This window comes from Phocoena phocoena, chromosome 1, assembly GCF_963924675.1.
Source record: "Phocoena phocoena chromosome 1, mPhoPho1.1, whole genome shotgun sequence".
NCBI classification, from domain to species: Eukaryota; Metazoa; Chordata; class Mammalia; order Artiodactyla; family Phocoenidae; genus Phocoena; species Phocoena phocoena.
Genome location: NC_089219.1, coordinates 37,829,578 through 37,851,174, shown reverse-complemented (window position 1 = coordinate 37,851,174; position 21,597 = coordinate 37,829,578). Strand labels below are relative to the sequence as shown.

At 38.5% G+C, this 21,597-nt stretch overlaps 1 protein-coding gene across 3 annotated transcripts in view; it reads right to left on the bottom strand.

Annotated features, from left to right (window-relative positions):
• Positions 1 to 21,597, bottom strand: part of MAST2 (microtubule associated serine/threonine kinase 2) — a 197,758-nt gene that overhangs the window by 143,081 nt on the left and 33,080 nt on the right. For all 3 annotated transcript variants that reach the window (XM_065878615.1, XM_065878623.1, XM_065878633.1), the window contains exon 3: positions 19,254 to 19,396. In XM_065878615.1, coding sequence (XP_065734687.1) covers positions 19,254 to 19,396 — 143 coding nt within the window. The remainder of the gene's footprint in view (positions 1 to 19,253; positions 19,397 to 21,597) is intronic.

Genomic DNA, 21,597 nt, shown 5'->3' with positions numbered 1-21,597 from the left:
AATAATAGGAAAAGTACACTTTGTATAGGCATTTGTGATATAACAGAGAAACCACTGGAATCAGAAACAAAAGAATCCCAATCCACTACTTGTTAACAATAATCATCTTGAGTGATATATTCATACTACCTCACAGCTTCTTCATTTATAAAGCAGAGTTAATAATACAGTATGCCGGCTTTCCTGGTGGCACAGTGGTTAAGAATCCACCTGCCAATGCAGGGGACACGGGTTCGAGCCCTGGTCCGGGAAGATCCCACATGCCGCGGAGCAACTAAGCCTGTGTGCTACAACTACTAAAGCCCGTGCGCCTAGAGCCTGTGCTCTACAACAAGAGAAGCCACCACAGTGAGAAGCCCGCACACCACAACGAAGAGTAGCCCCCACTCACCGCAACTAGAGAAAGCCCGTGCACAGCAACGAAGACCCAACGCAGCCAAAAATAAATAAATTAAATAAATAAAATTTTTTAAATAAATAAATAACATAGTGTGGCAAAAATTACAAGAGTTTTAATATCTAATAACTTAGAGAAATGCAAGAAAACAGGTATATTCACATATTGCTGGTAGAAAGTAAACTGTTAAAAACAATAATACCTATTAAAATAAAATATGCATATAACCTTTGATCCAGCAACTCCATTTTAGAGGATCTATTCTAGAGAGAGGGAAGCGTCAACATTTAAGAATATATGAATATGGATATTTATTACAGCATGTTTAATATCTGCCAAGAGAGGAAAAGATGAAAAAACATTGCATAGGGATTTTTAGAAGTCCCTTAAAACCTTGAGTTTCCCACATCTCAGTGGTTCCCAAACCCTGCTGCACATTACAATCAACCTGAGCTTTCGAAAATCCTGATCCCCAGGTCACATCCCACACCAATTATATTTGAATGTCTGAGATCAGGAGCCAGGTGTCAGTATTTTGAAGATTCCCAGATAATTTCGATGTGCAGCAAAGTTTGGGAACCAATACCACAGCTGTTAAAAAAGAAGTCTACTGTTCTGAGGTCCCTCCCTGTTTAGGATTGCTAGGTTTAGCAAATAAAAATACAGGATGTCCAGTTAAATTTATCCTGCTCTAACAATCAATTTTTTGTCTGGTTTTGGATGAGAAAAGGGAGTTGTCAGACAACACTGAAGGAGAGGTTTCTCTATAATTTCTCAACAAAAGTGGTTCAAGTGAAACCAAGAGAGAAACTTCCCAAATATAGTGATTACAAAATAATAAGAAACATCATCAGAGAGATTAACAGCATTCATTCTACAAAAAGAGAGATCTGGATTCAAACCATACTTCTATCATGAACCATCTGTGTGAACTTGGGCAAGTTACCCACTTTTAAGCCTCCACTTCCTCAATTTATACATTGATTGAGTAATCATGTCTATTTCATAGGGTTGGTATAAGGATTAAATAAAGCTAATCCATTTCAAATACTCAGCATAGTCCCCAGCACACAGGATGCATTCAACAAATGTTATTATTTTTAATCATGCAGTAAATGACCCCTTCAAAATTGGCCCTGCTATAAAAAACGCTAGTTGATGTGGAAATACTAGTTAATATCTCCCACAAATTACTTCTATGGGAAGGATACGACTATTCTTTAGCTAATCTCTGATTATTTACTTAAGTAGGCAAGTACCAAGTAGAATAACATCATGTATGAATCTAAAAGAGTTTTTTTAATGCATTTTAAGCACAAAGAGGATTTTGCATCCTATGTTCAAAGTACTATTCTTTTCTCCATGAAACTAATATCCTAAAATGCCAATGAGCCATGCTTCTCATTGACATCAATAATTGTGCTGCTAAAGGAAGACAGCTGAGGCCCTTTAATACAATGCAGCTAACACACTGCCATCATAAGTTTATAATGAGAACTACTATTGTTCAGAATGATAAGGCTAGATCAGATGCCCATCAATTCCTTTAATAGGCACAATACAGCAATTTACATTTGGATTCATAATCAGAAACCTAAACTAAACTACTATAGAAGACACGATAAAATGTCTTGTAAAATGTTTCGTTAGACAGAGATGCTCCTAATCCCAGCATTCTGAAACGCAGATCAAAAGTCACAATACAGAGCACACAGACCACAATTCCATACAATCCTACCAGGTAAACAAAACACCCAGACTCATTCATTTGTAGCAAAATACGTTTTAAACACTATAGTTCTTTGACAGTGTTGATAATAACATTAATCTTTCATTGCCATTTACAGCTATATAACTGCATCAATGCTGATTTATAATTATATACATATTTCTTGAATAGGAGGAAGGGGAGGCAATTCTTATCACTCATTTAGAGAAACTATATGATTTGTTTTGATATAAATCTTCCTGCTCATAATTAATTCTCCAGGCATTTTCATTGAAAGCATAGTGGCAAGCATCTTTTTACCCCATTTAATACTAGTAGTCTATAGAAAAACTATAATCAAGGACAACATATATATAAAGCAACTAACCTGTTGAAAGGACTAGTTATTTTCTTCTTTAAAACATAGCAATATAAAACGTTCACAAATCAATTACACTGCTTTAAAAAAGAGCAAAAAACTTAACCTCCTAATCACACTGAGTGACACATAATGGAATAGTTACTGAAAATGCAAAACTCAACAGCAGTTTCTCTCCCTCCCCTATACCACCTTCTGCTCTGCACTGTTCACTACACAACTCTCTTTGTCCTAAAAGCCTGGGATCTTGCTAAGCACAAAGACTGTATCTCATTCTTCTCTGTGCACCCAGCACCGGGCACAACAAACTGGCACAGAAGAGTCGAAAAGGTTTATTAAATTTAGAAAGACACGATACCTGTCCTAAAGGCAATCCTCATCTAACAGAAGAGTGGCTCCCCTAAAGGTCTGTCTCTTTTTTAATCCTTCAATGTTCTCAAGTGAACTCATCCACATTCATAGCTTCAACTACCATTTCATACTGATGATTCTTTGCCTCTTGAAGCCCTATCTCTAGCACAAATTTCCTGAGCTCTAAAAACAATTCTTACTGGCAATAGATCCCTCAAATTAGACATGGCCAAACGAGCTCTTTTTTCCACTCCCTAGGCCTACCCTGGCTCCCATAATCTTGTGGGGTTTTGGGGTTTTTTTGGTTTTTTTTGATTAATGAAATCACTCTGTGAGATCTATCAAGTCTTTGTAATTTTAATAATCATTGGAGGCTTCTAAGCAGAGGATAACTATTAGATCTCTAGTTCCAGAAAAAATCTGAAACGTTTTTCATAAACAAGCCAATTAAGGAGTCAGAATAAGGGTAAATAAAATGGGGAAAGGTGAAAGAAACAACTGATGAGGAAAGCAAGAGATGTACAGAGAGTAAAGAACACGGGCAGATACAAAGACCCTCATTCAGTCAGAAAATACTCTCTGAGCACTTTACACTGATCTCCCTCCCTCTCCCTCTCCTCATCAACCATCCTCCCACTTTTTTTATCTGCAAACAATCACCTCTACACAAAAGACCCCCTCCAACCCATTTCTCTCTAGTGCCCTAATCAAAACTCTCAACCAGTTTGTTAATCCTCAAGGGCTCCCCACTACTTAAAACTGAGGTCCTGATGCCTCCCTTAACATCCAAACTCCTTTGCTCTTTAATCCAATTTACCCAACCTACTGTTCACAACCTTATCTATCACTTCACTCCTTCCCTTAGGCTCCATGAAGACAGGAACAATGTCTGTTTTATTTAATAAGATGCAGCCAGAAGAAGGCACACTGACTGCCGTATAGTATGAGTATATAAGCTCTATACTCCAGCCAAAATGAACTATTTGCTATTTCTAGGATTTTAGACAACCATACCTTTATTTCATGTTCCCTACTCCAGAAAGGCCTTCTCTCTGCCCAAAGCTTTTTATCTCTAAAACTTATCCATCCAGGTCTAGCTCAAACACTACCTCTTCCATGAAGTTTTCTTTCATTCCCTAGAAAAAGTTATTTATTGCCTCACAGACAACTTCTACCATCCTTTGATCATTTCTAATCATCCTTTAAAATCCAGCTCAAGCATTATCACTATTAAGCTTTTAATTCCCACCCACATCCAGAACTGATCACTACCTATTGTGTCCAAACTATGCCTCACACAGTTTTCTATTATAACAATTATACAGCAATTATTATTTAGTTCTCTGAGAACAAGGACAATGCCTTCTGTATCTTATTTTCTCCAGCATTCACCTCAAATCCTGACACCATGTGAGCACTAAAAACATGTTTGCTGAATGAATAAAAATCCAGACAATATGTGGATACAGTATTTCTCAGTACTAACCTAAACCAGTTGAGATTTAGGAAGGGACCCTAAAAGCCCAAAGATACCATTAACCTAATTTAAAGGCAAATCTAAATATTATCCTCAAAATTATAATTATATTATGTTATCTCCCTTTTATAGCTCTCTGCTTAGAGAATGAGTACTTTGGTCAATTTACCTCTAACTTTATAACATTCTGTAGAGCAAGATTATTTCACAGGTTCTACAACAGATGAAAACATGCCTCTATGTAATAAGTAGCATAGGCTGAAATATGCATATTAGTTTCATATAGATCACAGAACCAATTGGACTAACACAAGTTCAGTTTGACCTATCAGTGCTTTCATTGTTATAAACATGCTTATTACATATGCATTTCATAAGTTAAACACTGATGGAATATTTTAACTCACAATTCTTCCTACAAGTCTCCCTCACTTAACACAGTAATAAATCATGATTACACACACACACACACACACACACACACACACACACACACACAACCATGGGCTCTAAAATGTGTCATTTTACATGGCACAGAACAATTTTGCAAGTATGGGGATATAAGATGGACATTCCAGGACAGTTTTTTTTTAAACTGCCTAAGAAAACTGTTAAATGTATTCACAAACAGAAAATATCAATCAGGAAATCCTGAGACAAACAAAGGAAAAACAGAAAAGGGTTATACTAAGCTTGGGACAAGTACAGAAAAAAAAAGAAAGAAACAGAGGCAGCTTAAGAGTTGTATCTTATTCTTCTTTTTTATCAGCCACAGCTCCCAGCATAATACTTCAACATAGTGGCCATATATATAAAATTAACTGAATAAAAATAATGAAAATAAGATATGCTGCAAAGAGGTAACAGACCAAGAAAAGAGAGCCCAGCTCTTTCAATCTGTTTTATGTGCCATAAAAAAACAGGAGGAGGGACCTCCCTAGTGGTGCAGTGGTTAAGACTCCATGCTCCCAATGCAGGGGGCCCAGGTTCGATCCCTGGTCAGGGAGCTAGATCCCACATGCATGTCGCAACTAAGAGTTTGCATGCCACAGCTAAGGAGCCCGTGTGCCGCAACTAAGGAGCCCACCTGCCACAACTAAGACCCAGCGCAACCAAATAAATAAATTAAATAAATATTAAAAAGAAGAAAAGAACTCAAGATTCAAAGTGGTAAGAATTAATTATATACTAAAAAAAAAAACGGAGGACATGGCAGAAGCAATGCCATCCTCAGGGTAAAAAGCAAATAATGCCAGTTCTGGGGCAAATAGTGGTACAGGAAAAGATGGCTCAGTCTCAGGTGCTATGAAATGACCTAAAGTTAATTACACATAAAACAATCTTCAACCCCAACCATTAATGTAAATCTGGGGAGCTACCTTTGGCCATTTCCACAAGCCCTTCAAAGGCAGCTACCTTTGTCAGGGGCCCCCAAGGTCACCCCCAGGTCCAACAATATACTTGTACTCCTGACTAAAATTTATTACAGAAAAAGGAAACAAAACAAAATCAGCAAAGGGAAAAGGGGCATGATGAAGTTCAGAGGAAACCAGAGACAAGCTTTCAAGAGTTCTCTCCCAGTGGAGATACACAGGACACATTCAATTCCTCCAGCAACAAATTTTGATAACACACATGGAATGCAATCTACCAGCGAAGTTCATCAGGCTCAGTGCTCTTAAGTTTTTATTGGAGCTGCTTACACAGGCACACTCTGCCTACTACATACCAAAATTCCAGGCCTCCAGGAAAGCAGGTATCCACATTGTTTGTATAGTCTAGACACAGTCAGTCACTCTCATCATTTAGGGAAAGCTTTATCAGTGTAAGAAACAGTTTACAGTTCAAGTTCCCAAATGCTAACCAATGGCCAATCTTGCATGCAGGCTTTTTCAAGGACAGCAGTCTCAGGCCTTGTTAAATCTTTTCTGCACGCTACTCTTTCTTAACATTCCCCCCTTTCAAGGTTACCAGTATGCACATATGCTTGAACCAGCCCTGTATTCTAGATATTCTAAGATAAGAAAAGACACACTGCAAAAATGCAGAATGACAACTCACTCACTTGGAAGCTTAAAAAAGAAAAAAGACCTGAGTCATACACCATAAGTAGATAATTTTTAGAAAAAGTGATTTTCACCTAACGCTTGTGGACTCAACTATTACATACAAACATCAAATATTATGTTAGATAGCTGTTGCAGGGAGCAGTGAATGGGGGGAAAGTTTTGTAAGAAACGAACCTTGCTGTCAAGAAGTATATAATCTAGTGATAGATGGGATCCTCTACCAAGATTCCCAGCAAATATTTACAAATGTTAACCCTATGAGAAAAAAGAAAATAGACATGTTCATGGAGAGGACTTCGAAAGCAATCTTCATAACCCTTACAGTAAAACAATTATTCAGAATTTTAGAGATTGTGTTAAAAACAATAAGAATATCAGAACACTCAAAACCGATTCATTTTGCAAATGTTTACAGAGAACCCACTACATGCTATGCTTTGTGCTATGCTCTGCAGTCCAGGTGTAAAGAGAAACACGTGCTCAAAGACTATCAGATGAGAGAAAATTTACACAATAATCATATCATCTAATATTTCCTAGAGTTTCCAAGCATTGTTCTAAGAACTTTCCATATACAAATTCATTTAATACTTAAGACAAAAAGAGAATAACTATTTTAGATAATTTTTATTCCCATTTTACAAAAGGGAAAGCATTACAGAGAACTTAAGTAATTTGTACGAAGCAAGCATCTTCTAATGGTGGCAACTAGTTTAAGCACTCAATCTTCATTCACACTCTTGGAGTCTACCCCCTATATATAGTAATAAAGGTTGTATAAGGTTTAATTGTGGTACATATAAAGTTTAACAACTGTTCAAGATGAGGGAGTCACAGAAGACTTCACAATGGAGGGAATCATTGAACTGGATCTTAAAAGATGCACAGAAGTTGACTGAACAATCTAAGCAAAAGGAACAATATATGCAATTCCACATAAGGTTCCAAGAGTCATATTAAGTACTTCGATTTCCCATTTGAAAACAGAATTTGTTAAATGAAAAGTTTACAGAATAACTGCTATTTGCTACTATATATTATTTTTTAAAAGAACTTATATTTTTACATACACAAACTTAAAATTAAGGTACAGTAAATGCTATATTTACATGTATTTTAATGAACCAGAGCACTGTAGAATGACGGAATTTCTGAACTACAAGAGATGGTTTCTGGGATGAAGACACTCTCAAAAACAGGTTTATGAAAAAAAAAGAATTAGCAGTGCTTTGAATAAAACTGCAACATGATTTAACATAATTCATAGTCAAAACTATGTATAAATAAGCTCAATGTTTAAAATATTTGCAAGATGTACAGGATATCATCCATTTGCCCCTCCAGATCATTCACTGTACCCCAAATGCAGGCTCATCATGAACTATGTCAACAGGTTCCCTTGCCCTCTTCTGTCCAGATGGGTTCAGCCAATAGGTAGCACCAGCAAGACGTCAAAGAAAGAACAGAGGGTAAGGGAGAGAGTGGAGGAGATTCATTCTCCTGGGTTGGTCACTGCAGGGTTGTGTTAGGCAGGCTGCGTCACACTACCACAAGTCATGCCAACTGTCAGGTCACTTTCTATACATAGCCTCCTCTGTCTCCAAGTTCCAAGGATCACTTCTTCCCCTCACCCTTTCAGGCCTAGGGTTGGTAACAGCACCAGGTTATTATTAAGGAGAAGGTACTACGTACATGTTGCCATTTCACTACATCCTGCCTATATCTCTTCATTATAATATCATAATTTGTCTGTTCTTTTTCCAGCCAAAACCATTTTATGTGGAATAAAATTAAATGTATTTTCAATTTATCTGTATACTCTAAAGACGAGAAAGTCTTTTTAACTCAAAGAAATTTTTATGTAATCAAAACCAAGTAAAACTTTCCCTATATGTAATCCTGATCAAAATCTTCAATATCTGAGTAGCTGAGAAAATTGAGTATCAGTAAGTCCAGCAAAAAAGTGCAATTCAAATCACCCAACTTGATAAAGACGTGCCTCTCCACTTACTTACAAGCCTTGAAATAGACCTCAGAGTCAGACCTGGTTTTGAATCCGTACTCTAACATTCACCCACTATCCTACAGCAAAGTACTTAACTTTGTTTTGTTCATCGTTGTATTCTGAGCACCCAGTACAGTGGTGATACATAGTGGGTACTTCATAAATATTTGTGGAATGAATGCACAAATTCATTCTGCAGACCTGAATTTCCTCACCTGTAAAAGAGGATAATTATGTCTACCTCACAAAAAGAAAATTTATGTTCCTGAGAAATAAAGAAGAATATATGTAAAAAAACCTAGGTACAGGGTCTAGTAAACATTAGTTCTCTATCCCAACTCAAATTATCTCCAGGATTTCTATTTTGTTTACATGATAGAATGTACAAATATCAATACTTTGCAATCTTTCCTCAGCACTGTTAATTACACTTATACATAGCAATATATGACATTAACGGTCCGAGTAAAAGACTTTCTGTAAAAGATTTAAAACAAAAACAAAACAGAACAAAACCTGTAGCTATAACTTTTAACTGGTGATTTAATAACACTATCTTTCTTTCTTAATGAAAAACTTGCATAAACATTGTCATGTATGTCATGTATTCTAACCCTCAACAAATTCAATAAGATGTTTTTCAGTAGTCCTAATCAATCAACCAATTTATTTATCTAAAAATTTTTTTAATTTTAAATGCTTTTTTAAAATATGGAAGGGGACTTTTCTGGTGGTCCAATGGTTAAGACGCTGTGCTTCCAATGCAGGAGCATGGGTTCGATGCCTGGATGGGGAACTAAGATCCTACATGCTGCGTGGTGTGGCCAAAATAAATAAATAATTAATTTAAAAATAAGATAAAATGATGAAAAAAAATTTTTTTAAATATGGAAGCCACTACTTTTAAAATTGTACAACTTAAATTCTTTACAAATTATCCAAAAAATTATGATAAAAATGTTTACAAAATTCATCTCTGAATTTGTTCAGGCAAAATAATTAGCCTATTCTTTTGCTTCTCACTTAAGGATGTTCTTGAGAACAAGCAACTAGGCTTCTAATATTCTTTTCAATCTCATGAAAATCTCCCAACTTTTATTTTAAAATCTCTTATGGGGCTTCCCTGGTGGCGCAGTGACTGAGAGTCCGCCTGCCGATGCAGGGGACAAGAGTTCGTGCCCTGGTCTGGGAAGATCCCACATGCCGCGGAGCGGCTGGGCCCGTGAGCCATGGCCGCTGAGCCTGCGCATCCAGAGCCTGTGCTCCGCAACGGGAGAGGCCACAACAGTGAGAGGGCCGCGTACCTCAAAAAAAAAAAAGAAAAAAAAAATCTCTTATGAAACATTATTCTCATACCTTTGAAAAAACACTAGGTGGCATTAGAAACATGCTCCTCTTGCAAAAAAGAAGAAACCAAGAGTGGAAAGGAGAGCAATTCTCAAGTCAATAGGCACTGAATGCACTTTTTTAGACCTAAACTCTTATAATTCTTACTAAATTGAACACTTCACTCTTTTATACTATTTGATAAAGTGAAAATTCTTCCCTCTTACAGCTTGTGACTTTTATGTTCTAAGAAACCTTTGCCTCACCCAAAATCACAAAAATTTTCTCCAGTTTTCCTATACATGTTTTATAATTTTAGCTCTTACATTTGGGTAATTATCCACTTCAAGTTAAGTTTTGTATATAGCATGGGGTAAGGATCAAGGTTCATTTTTTTTTTCCATGTAAACTGTTCTAGCACCATTTGTTGAAATGACTATTTTTTCCCCATTAAATTACCTTGCATATTTGTGTATTTCTGAACTTTCTATTCTGTCCCAATGATTCGTGTGTCTATCTTTACACCAATATCACAAGGTCTTGATTACTGTACCCTTACAGACACTCATAAAATCAGGTGGGGCGATTCCTCCAACTTCGGCCTTTTTCAATATTGTTTTGGTTATTTTAGGCCCTTTGCATTTCAATATAAACTTGAAATCATCTTTTCACTTTCTGAAAAGTCCTGCTTGGGTTTTGATTGGAACTGAATTGAATCTATAGATCAATAGAAGAATTTATATCTTAATGTTATTGAGTCTTCCAATCCATGAACATATCATATTTTCCATATATTTAAGTATTCTTTAATCTCTCTCAGTAATGTTTTGTAGTTTAAAATGTACTGGTCTTGCAAATAATTTTTTTAAATTTATCGTTAATTATTTCATATTTGTAAGCTATTATAAATAGTAATGATTTCTAAATTTCAATTTCATTGTTAGTATAGAGAAATACAGATGATTTTTGCACATTTTTATAAACAGATTTTGATGTAAAACAGTGATAAGAAAATGAAAACATGAGCCACAGACAGGGAGAAATATTTAGAAAGTGTATATCAAATATATAACTTGTATTCAGAATATACAAAGAACTCTTAAGACTCAATAATAAGAAGACAAACAACCTAAAATTTTTTAAAGGACAGAAAATTTGAACAGGTAATTCACCATAGAATACACACACACACACACACACACACACACGCACACACACATATACATGTCAAACAAGCACATAAAAAGCAGTTCAACCTCATTAGTCATCAGGGGTATGCAAATTAAAACCACAACGAGATATCCCTACACACCCATCAGACCAGCTAAAATTAAAATGATAATACCTAGTACTGAAAAGGATGTGGAACACCTGCTGGTGGAAATACAAAAATGCCAGTTCCTCATTGAGATAAGCATACACTTATCATACACCCCAGGAATCTCATTCCTAGGTATTTATCCAGCAAAAATGAAAGCCTAAGTCCACACAAATACTTGTACACAAACTTTCATAGCAGCTTTCTCCATAATAGGCAAAAACAAAAAACAATCCAAGGGCTTCCCTGGTGGCGCAGTGGTTGAGAGTCCACCTGCTGATGCAGGGGACATGGGTTCGTGCCCCGGTCCGGGAAGATCCCACATGCCGCGGAGCGGCTATGCCTGTGAGCCATGGCCGCTGAGCCTGCATGTCCGGAGCCTGTGCTCCGTGAGGGGAGAGGCCACAGCAGTGAGAAGCCCGTGTACCGCCAAAAAAAAAACAATCCAAATGATCATCAAGTGGTGAATAAACAAAGTCTGACATACCCAGGCCAATGGAACACTTTCAGCAATAAAAAAGGAACTACTGATACTCAAAAGTGTGGATGAATCTCAAAACCATTATGCTAAGTGAAAGAAGTCAAACACAAAATATTACATACTGTATGATTCCATTTATATGAAATTCTGGAAAAGACAAAAAAACCCACAGTGACATAAAGCAGGTCAATGGTTGCCAAGGGCTGGGACTTGGGAAAGAACCAACTGCAAAGGGATACAAGGGAACATTTTGAAAACTCATCAAATTGCACACTTAAAATGGGTGAACTTTATTCTATGAAAATTATACCTCAATAAACCTAATTAAGAGATAAATATAGATATCTCCAACTTTCACAGTAGAAAAGGCAAAAAGTTACAGCTGCAGAAAGGTAGGCCTGAAAGGGGAAGTTGCTGAGTTTGGAATCTCTGTAACATAGAAGTAGGCAAAACAAATATCCATGGTGTTTCTCTTTGAACTCATATGTCAAAATTAAAAAATAATCATAAGAGTTAAGAAGTATGGGAAAAGGTTGTAAGTAGTATCTTGGATTCTTAATTCCTTCAAAGGCATACCCCAAATATGTCACTTCGAAAAAGTTCTGAAATATTACTATGTTAAAAATACAATAATAGGGAATTCCCTGGCAGTCTAGTGGTTAGGATTCCATGCTTCCACTGCAAGAGGCACAGGCTCAATCCCTGGTTGGGGAACTAAGATCCCACATCCTGAGCAGCACAGCCAAAAAAAAAAAAAATCACCACACGATAATACTCAAAGCCACAATGAGATACCGCTTAATACCCACTAGGATAGCTATAATTTAAAAAAAACAAAAAAAACAGAAAATAAAATGTATTGGCGGGGCTTCCCTGGTGGTGCAGTGGTTAAGAATCCACCTGCCAATGTAGAGGACACAGGTTCAAGCCCTGCTCCAGGAAGATCCCACATGCCACAGAGCAACTAAGCCCATGAGACACACTACTGAGCCTGCGCTCTAGGGCCCACAAGCCACAACTACTGAAGCCCACGAGCCACAACTAATGAAGCCCGCGCACCTAGAGTCAGTTCTCCACAAGAGAAGCCACCGCGGTGAGACGCCCAGGCACCACAACGAAGAGTAGCCCCTGCTCACCACAACTAAAGAAAGCCTGCACACAGCAACGAAGACCAAATGCAGCCGTTAATTAATTAATTAATTTTTAAAAATTAAAAAAATAAAATGTTTTGGCAAATATATAGAAAAAATGGAACCCTCACACAGTGTAGATAGGGATGCCAAATGATGCATCCATTGTGGAAAACAGCTTATTGGTTCCTCAAAAAAATAAACAGAATTACCATACGACTCAGCAATTCTACTCCCAGGAAGGAAGGTATATACTCCAAAGAACTGAAACCAGGAACTCAAAGAAATACTTGAACATGAATGCTCACAGTAACATTATTCACAATAACGAAAAGATGGAAACAACCCAAATGTCCATCAACTGATGAATGGATAAACACAATGTGGTATATCCGTCCGATGGGATCATATTCAGCCATAAAAAGGAACAAAGTACTGATACATGCTACAGTATGGATAAACCTCAAAAACATTATGCTAAATAAAAGAAGCCAGACACAGACCACATACCGTGTGATTCCATTCATAAGAAATATCCAAAATAGGTAATCCATGGAGACAGAATACAGATTGGTAGTTACCAGGCCTGGGATGAAGTTAAAATGGACAGTGAATGCTTAATGGATAAAGGTTTTCCTTTTACAGTGATGAAAATGTCTTGGAACTTGACTTTAGTTCAAATTTCAATCCAGTTTTGAGCTTTGGGCTTTTCAAAGGTTACTTTTCTCTCTGTTAAACCTCATTTTGCTGGTTCTTCTTGAACCATCATTTCTATTTGTAAGGCTCTGACTGAATTTAACATTCAACATGTCATCAGCATGGGATACTGATGCATATGTGATAAGCAATTTCTTCAGTGTCTTTATCCAAGATATTGATTAAAATGAACTAAGACAAGGATAGAGGTCTATGTGACATCATTTCAGGCTGGTACTGACACATTAAATCAACCTTTTTTTTTTTTTTTTTTTTTTTGCAGTACACGGGCCTCTCACTGTTGTGGCCTCTCCCGCTGCAGAGCACAGGCTCCGGACGCGCAGGCTCAGCGGCCATGGCTCACGGGCCCAGCCACTCCGTGGCATGTGGGATCTTCCCAGACCGGGGCACGAACCTGTGTCCCCTGCATCGGCAGGCGGACTCTCAACCACTGCGCCACCAGGGAAGCCCAAATCAACCTTCTTTTGTGGACATTATACTTCAAACAAGTATTAATCCAACCAGCTATAACATTAGTGAAGATATTCCAAAAGTGCTTTACTCCTTCAGTAAGTAATTATACATTGCCTACTATGTAGGAGATACAATGCTACATGTCAACTAGGAACATGATGATGGAAAGAGCCATTCCTTGCAAATGATCAGTCCTATAAGGCATCATTCCTGTGAAGGCCATGTCTGCCAATAAAGTAAAGAAAGAATCCCAAAAGTATATTTGGAGAATTAGTCAAACACTATCAATTAAAAGATTCTTGGGATTTACAGCCCTCCTATTAAAATGTCAATATTTGGTACAATTCACTGGTTAGGTCAACCTAACCAGTGAATTGTACCAAATTACTTGAATCCAACAGACTGATTTCAGAGAAAAAGCATCCAAGCCTAATCTTTCCATCTGTGGTCTCTGTCTCTAATGCCTCATTCCCAATTTGCTAATGTCAATGAAAACTCATCCACTCAATAATTACTTGTTACTATATTTTATAATAAGTGTTATAGGAAGCTATGGAAAGATTTTAAACATTACGGCTGGATAAATATTAACCAAATGAAAATTTTAGAAGATAAAACTAAAAGAAAAAAGTAAGAATAGACATATCAGATTTGTGGTTTTGAAAGAATAGACTTTAGAGTGGAGAGTGGTTGGAAAGGAAGAAGAATGAATACAGGGTTAACAGTAACGAGGCCCCAACAATGATCCAAGAGACTGCAAATGTGGCTTAAACTGGGCCACATCCCTCGTGAAAAAAAGTAGAACCACTCAGAGATGTTGGGAGCTAGGACTTGATGGGTGATTGGATGGGGATAGAGTAAGGGCAGAGGAGGAGTCAAAACAGACTTCTAGGTCTCTAGCTTTCTACTACTGGGGCAGGGAGTGGGGTGGGTCATGGTGCTATTTAACAAGACAGGGAACAACCGAAGAATCGGTTTATGGGAACAGAGAGGAAGAATAAACAGATGGAGCGAGTCACAGACAAAGATCAAAGTTGCAGATACTACTTGACATATTCATGAGAAAGCAAAGAAGGAACTAACCTTATTTTAAAGATTATATACATACAATCTTATATATGGAATTTAAGATATACATGTAAATATCTTATATATATCATATATTATAATTTATATCATAAAAGGCTATGTATATATGTTGCAGGAAGGGGGACCCCCTTCCACAGCCCGAGAGTGGGCTCTTGTCTAACACTTGGAAATGAATTGTCTGAGGAGACACATGTGCTGACAAAGCAAGAGACTTTATTGGGAAGGGGTGCCCGGGCGGAGAGCAGCAGGATAAGGGAACCCAGGAGAACTGCTCTGCCACATAGCTCACAGTCTCAGGTTTTATAGCAATGGGGTTAGCTTCCAGTTGTCCCTGGCCAATCATCTTGCTTGGCTCCTATTTGGTCTGACTCAGGGTCCTTCTGGTGGCTTGCACATCTCTCAGCCAAGATGGATCCAAGTGTGAGGGTTTCTGGGAGGCTGGCAGCACATATCGTCTCCTCCCTCCTCCTTTTGGCCCTTCCCGAATTCTTCTGGGTTAGCTTTACAAGACATACTATGGGCTGGCGTGTCCTCCCTCCTGTAGGCCCCTCCCAAATTCTCCTGGTTAGTTTTTGGGTGGCAGCACCTAGTTCTTTATCAGAACCTCCTGTTGTGAGACAATTCACACAAGCAGTTATCATTGTGCCTGGCCAAGGTGGGCGGTTTGGGTCAGCGGTTCCCTAAGATATATGTATGTACATACATCTTAAGATTAATAATTAATCTTGGACAAGATGTCATCTAAGTTTTTCCCTATCCCTAGTAACATACAATATAGTAGTATGGTTGTATGATCCTTTTTATACATGCTCTGGAAATCACTAATTGGAATCATTGGCACTATATATATGGGGAAGATGGGCCTTCAGAGAAATCTTCTCAATAGATACTAGGAAACGAGGGAGAAGAAAAAAGTCTCCTCATAAACACAATCACGTAGATGTCGTCAAAATGAAAGTATTTGCTACATTAAGGCTTTTGGCTATCCATTCTCCAGAGTCTGGTCAAATCTAACCTCCTGCAAATTATCTCCCCAATAATTATACACAGCACAATTCTTGTCTCCTTAGTTCCTTTTAAGTCATAATTAACATTCTATTAAGTGTTGTTATGTTACTTTTAAATTGTTTTTTGTTGTTATTATGTGAATCTTTTTGACCCAAAAATTCTCTGGAGGCTGGGTCTATGGACTATATAGGGCCATAACTCTATTAACAACAAGAATACGTTATAGGACAGATTTTTCAGAAATGCCACAGCCAGAAGCTGGGGTGGCATCGAGGTATATTCAGTGTAAAGTAAGTCAAAGCAGGAAAAGTATTCGATACTATCAAATGTGCCACCAAACATAAAATACCCAACTGGAAATCCTTGAGTAGGAGAATGGAAAAGGAGGAACTAGCTGAGGTTACTATAAGTAAGCAAATAGCTCAGGAAAGAAAGGCACAGGAGGAAACAAAAGGCAGATCCCTGGGAGGAAAGAAGTAATGGGATTCAGGTCTAAAGAAGTAATGATTTTACAAATCCGTATATAAAAAAGACAAATAACCCAATTTCTGAAATGGGCAGAGTCCTAATAGACATTTCTTCAAAGAAGACATACAAAGGGCCAATAATCATATGAAAAGATGATCAATGTCATTAGTCATTAGGAAAACACAAACCAAAACCACAGATACCACTTCAGACCCCTAGGATGGCTAAAACAAGACAAATAATAGCAAATGTTGATGACAATGTGAAGAAACCAAAAATCTCATACACTGCAGTTTATCAAACACTGCTACATTTAAACAATTACCGTACGACCCAGCAATTCCACTCACAAGAAAAATGAAAACTGTCCATGTGAAAATTGTAAACAAATGTTCATAGCAGCATTATTCATAATAGTCTAAAGGAAGAAACAACCCAAATGTCCATCCACTGACAAACAGATAGACAAAACATGGCATATCCATACAATGGAATATTATTCAGGAGTAAAAAGGAATGACATACTAATACATACTACACAATGGATGGACCTTGAAAACATCGTCCTAAGTGAAAGAAGCTAGTTACAAAAGGTCACATAGTATAAGGCTCAATTTATATGAAATGTACAATACAGGTAAATCTATGGAGGCAGGAAGTATATTAATGGTTACATAAGGCTAAGGAGATGTGAAAATATGAAGGTGATAGCTAAAGGGTATAGGAATTCTTTCTGAAATGATGAAAATGTTCTAAAATTGACTCCAGTGATGGCTGCATATATCTATGAATATACTAAAAATCACTGAATTGTATGGTTTAAATGAGTGAATTTTATCATATGTGAATTATGTCTCAATAAGCTTTAAAAAAAAATTAATTCAGGAATATTCTACTTCAGTTGGCCTAAGCTAGGAATTCAGCAAACTCAGTCCAAGAATTTCCTCTGCAACAAACCACCTTAAAATGAAACATTCAGCTTTACCTTAGTGGCAGTAGTTCTCAAAAGAGTGCACCTAGAAGTAGGTATAATGCTTTAAAGAAAATACGGATGCCTGGGACCACCCCAGACCCACTGGATCAAAATCTCTATGACGGTACATGGATTTTTTTTTTTTTTTAAGTTCCAGATGTTAAAGAGGGGAGAGATGGGGCTTTAATAGACATGCTGAAAACAAGTAGGGAAATTTGAATATGGTTTTTATATTGAATTGATATTAAACTTCTTGGATCTGACAATACAGGTGACCCTTGAACAATGCAGGGGTTAGAGGTGCTGACATCTCCCAAACCCTCCCCACCCCTCCATGTAGTGGAAAATCCCAGTATAAACTTACAGTTAGCCCTCCCTATCTACAGTTCTGCATCCCAGGATTCAACCAATCATGGATCCTATAGTACTAGCATTTACTATTGGGGAAAATCCACATATAAGTGGGCCCACCCAGTTCAAACCAGTGGTGTTCAAGGGTCCACTATATATTGTGGTTATTTAGGAGACTGTCCTTGATGTTAGGAGAAATACTTAAGAGGGAGGTAGCATAATGTCTGTTACTTGCTTTGAAATCTTCAGGAGAAAAATATATACATACACACAGATTAAACAAAATGTGGCAAAATGTAAAGTTACAACGAAATTGGTCAATCTAAGCAAGCTTAATTGGGTATACACTGTACCATTCTTTCCATCTTTCTGTAGGTTTGACATTTTCAAGGTAAAAAGTTGGGGGCTTCCTGGGTGGCACAGTGGTTAAGAATCTGCCTGCCAATGCAGGGGACATGGGTTCAAGCCCTGGTCCGGGAAGATCCCACATGCCGCAGAGCAACTAAGCCCATGCACCACAACTACTGAGCCTGCGTTCTAAAGCCCACGTGCCACAACTACTGAGGCCGCATGCTGCACATACTTAAGCCCGCGCACCTAGAGCCCATGTTCCACAACAAGAGAAGCCACCGCAATGAGAAGCCCGCGCACCGCAATGAAGAGCAGCCGCTGCTCACCACAACTAGAGAAAAGCCCACGCGCAGCAACAAAGACCCAACGCAGCCAAAAATAAAATAAATAAATAAGATAAAAAGTTGGGGAAGTTCCACAAATGACCCTGATGGTCCCTGTGGCCTAAAAGTCACAGACTTCTTCCCCTATCCCCACTTCCCAGGATGGACAAATGGACAAAACTTTCTACTCCCTATGTGCCAACCCAAAAGATTTATGGTCCCAAAGAGTAGATAAGATTATTTTAACGGGAACAAGCTTCTGTTATTGTACCCTGCAAATTACTGTGTGCCTTGTCCTACATTTAGAGGGAAGAGTGTGAGATCAGCAGAAAGTTAATGGGTCCCCTAAGTAAAGAGGCAGGGCCACTGAGGGTAAAAGGGTACAAGATGCAATAATAGGCAGAAAACAACCTGCCCAGACTACACAGTGTAACCTCTGTTAGGTCCTGTCTACTATACAAAGTCTAGACAAAGAAAAGTCTCATTCTTTTCACCCAGTATATACTGAACTGCCTACTACGTGCAAAACATGTTCCCTATCTTCATGTACTAAATATGTATACCACAGAGTTGTACACAGAAGCAACACAACTTCACAAGATTTAGAATCATTTCTATAAGAAAGCTCCTTCTCAGGAAATTTATTCATTAAAGTTAGAATCATATTGAGTCTTCTTCTTGACTCTCATTATATAATCAGTACCAGTGACAGCATGAGAGCAATCAGAATACAGTCTATTAAATTCCATTCTTTTCCATTCTTCGCTTTGAGAAATGAAACTAGCCAAACCCTAAAAAGGAAAATAATAGATGCAATAATGACGAATGACAACCAAGAATTTGTTCATGGAGCAAGGGACCATCTGTACTAACACTTACCAAACCAGCAGTCAGAGAAGGCGCAGACTGTCCGAGGGACTGATTCCTCATTCGAACCAGGTTTGATGCTTCTCCTGAAGACTGCCAAGTCACCTGTCCCACACTGCTATGTACACTGCCAGACAAGGGGAGCAGCTGCTTACCTTCAACAACAAGGTTTGGAAAATTAACAAATTATTAATTAACAAATGAAAAAATACAATGATATCAAGTGGATTACAAGTACATTGATCCAGGGACTTCCCTGGTGGTCCAGTGGTTAAGACTCCACCCTCCCAATTCCGGGGGCCCAGGTTCGATCCCTGGTCAGGGAACTAGATCCCGCATGCTGCAACTAAGACCCAGCGCAGCCAAATAAATAAATATATATATATATTTTTTTAAGTACTTTGATCCAAAACAAAGTGAAGTCCCTCCACATCCATTTTAGAATCTGCAGCCCTCTAAAATTTCCAACTATATTGGTGGTGGTGAGAAATGCCAAGTGGAATACTGAACTGAGTTGATGACTATTTTAAATTCTCTGTAGGGACTTCCCTGGTGGTGCAATGGGTAAGACTCCACGCTTCCAAAGCACAGGGCCCAGGTTCAATCCCTGGCCAGGGAACTCTGCATGCATGCCGCAACTAAGACCTGGCGCAGCCAAAATAAATTAAATAAATATTTAAAAAAATAAATTCTCTGAAATATCCACCATCATGCCAGGGCCCAACCCTGACACCCAACCTAGCAGGCTAGGAGTTTTCTAGTCCCTTCCATCCCACCTAGTTTCTCACCAACTCAATGCAATAAGAGTGGAGCTGACAGCTTTTCCTAGACAAATTTGGCCCTTAAGTTTCCAGAAGACAAACACTGAATATATACTATTCTTGCCAGGCTCCATGTGTTCAGTCCAGGTTGACCAACTGCCTTAATCCCACTGACAGACTACAAGAAAATCACTTATAAAGACTGAGCATCTAGAATTACAATGACTTTCTACCTGAGGTTCAAGTCTCATTTCAACTCCCCTCACACCATTCTCACGTTGCTGCTAGTGATCTAATCAGAACAAACATGGTCACGTCATTCCCTTCTCATGACTCCCTACTGTTTAAAGAATTAAGCCACACTTTTTGCTTGTTTTGTTTTGGTTTTTTGTTTTTGGCGGCGCCACATAGCACGTGGGATCTTAGTTCCCTAACCAGCAATGGAACCTGCGCCCCCTGCAGGGGAAGGGTGGAGTCTTAACCACTGGACCACCAGGGAAGTCCTAAGCCACACTTTTTTTTTTTTTTTTTTTTATTTATTTATTTTGGCTGAGTTGGGTCTTCATTGCTGTGCACAGGCTTTCTCTAGTTGCGGCGAGTGGGGGCTACTCATTGCGGTGGCTTCTCTTGTTGTGGAGCACGGGCTCTAGGTGCACGGGCTTCAGTAGTTGTGGCACACAGGTTCAGTACCTGTGGTTCGTGGGCTCCAGAGTGCAGGCTCAGTTGTGGCACATGGGCTTGGTTGCTCCTTGGCATGTGGGATATTCCTGGACCAGGGCTCGAACCTGTGTCCCCTGCACTGGCAGGAGGATTCTTAACCACTGAGCCACCAGTGAAGTCCCCTAAGCCACACTTTTTTTTTTTTTTTTTTTTTGCGGTACGCGGGCCTCTAGCTGTTGTGGCCTCTCCCGTTGCGGAGCACAGGCTCCAGACGCGCAGGCTCAGCGGCCGTGGCTCACGGGCCCAGCCGCTCCGCGGCATGTGGGATCTTCCCGGACTGGGTCACGAACCCGTGTCCCCCGCATCGGCAGGCAGACTCTCAACCACCGCGCCACCAGGGAAGCCCAGCCACACTTTTAAAACACTAAAAAACACTAAAAAGATCCTCCGTAAATCCAGATTATCTTCCTGGCCTGATCTCCTTCCACTCTTTCCAAACCCATTCACTCATTCAACTTAAATATTCTGCCCTGCATATTCAGCAGGCTTTATCTTGATCATCAATTCACTTGAAAACCCTTCTTTTTCCTGGCAAAATCCTATTTGTCATGGAAATACCCACTTTATAAAGAGGTATGAGCAAAAGGAGGTTTGGGTTTTGTTTTTGCTATAACATATCCTTTTACTGCAAACAAAGTGTGATGCAACTTATTTGCAGGGCAATTTAGCAAAACCTATTATAATTTTAATTTGAGTATGCTTGGACCCAGCATTCCACTTATAGGAATGTAAAGAAAAAAAAGTAGACCAGAACATCTCCCTAGCAATGCTCATCATAATAAAATTGTAAATAAGATAAATGATCATTACCAGTTAATTATAATCTTCACGTAATGACATACTGAACCCATTAAAAATAATGAGGCAGCTGAACA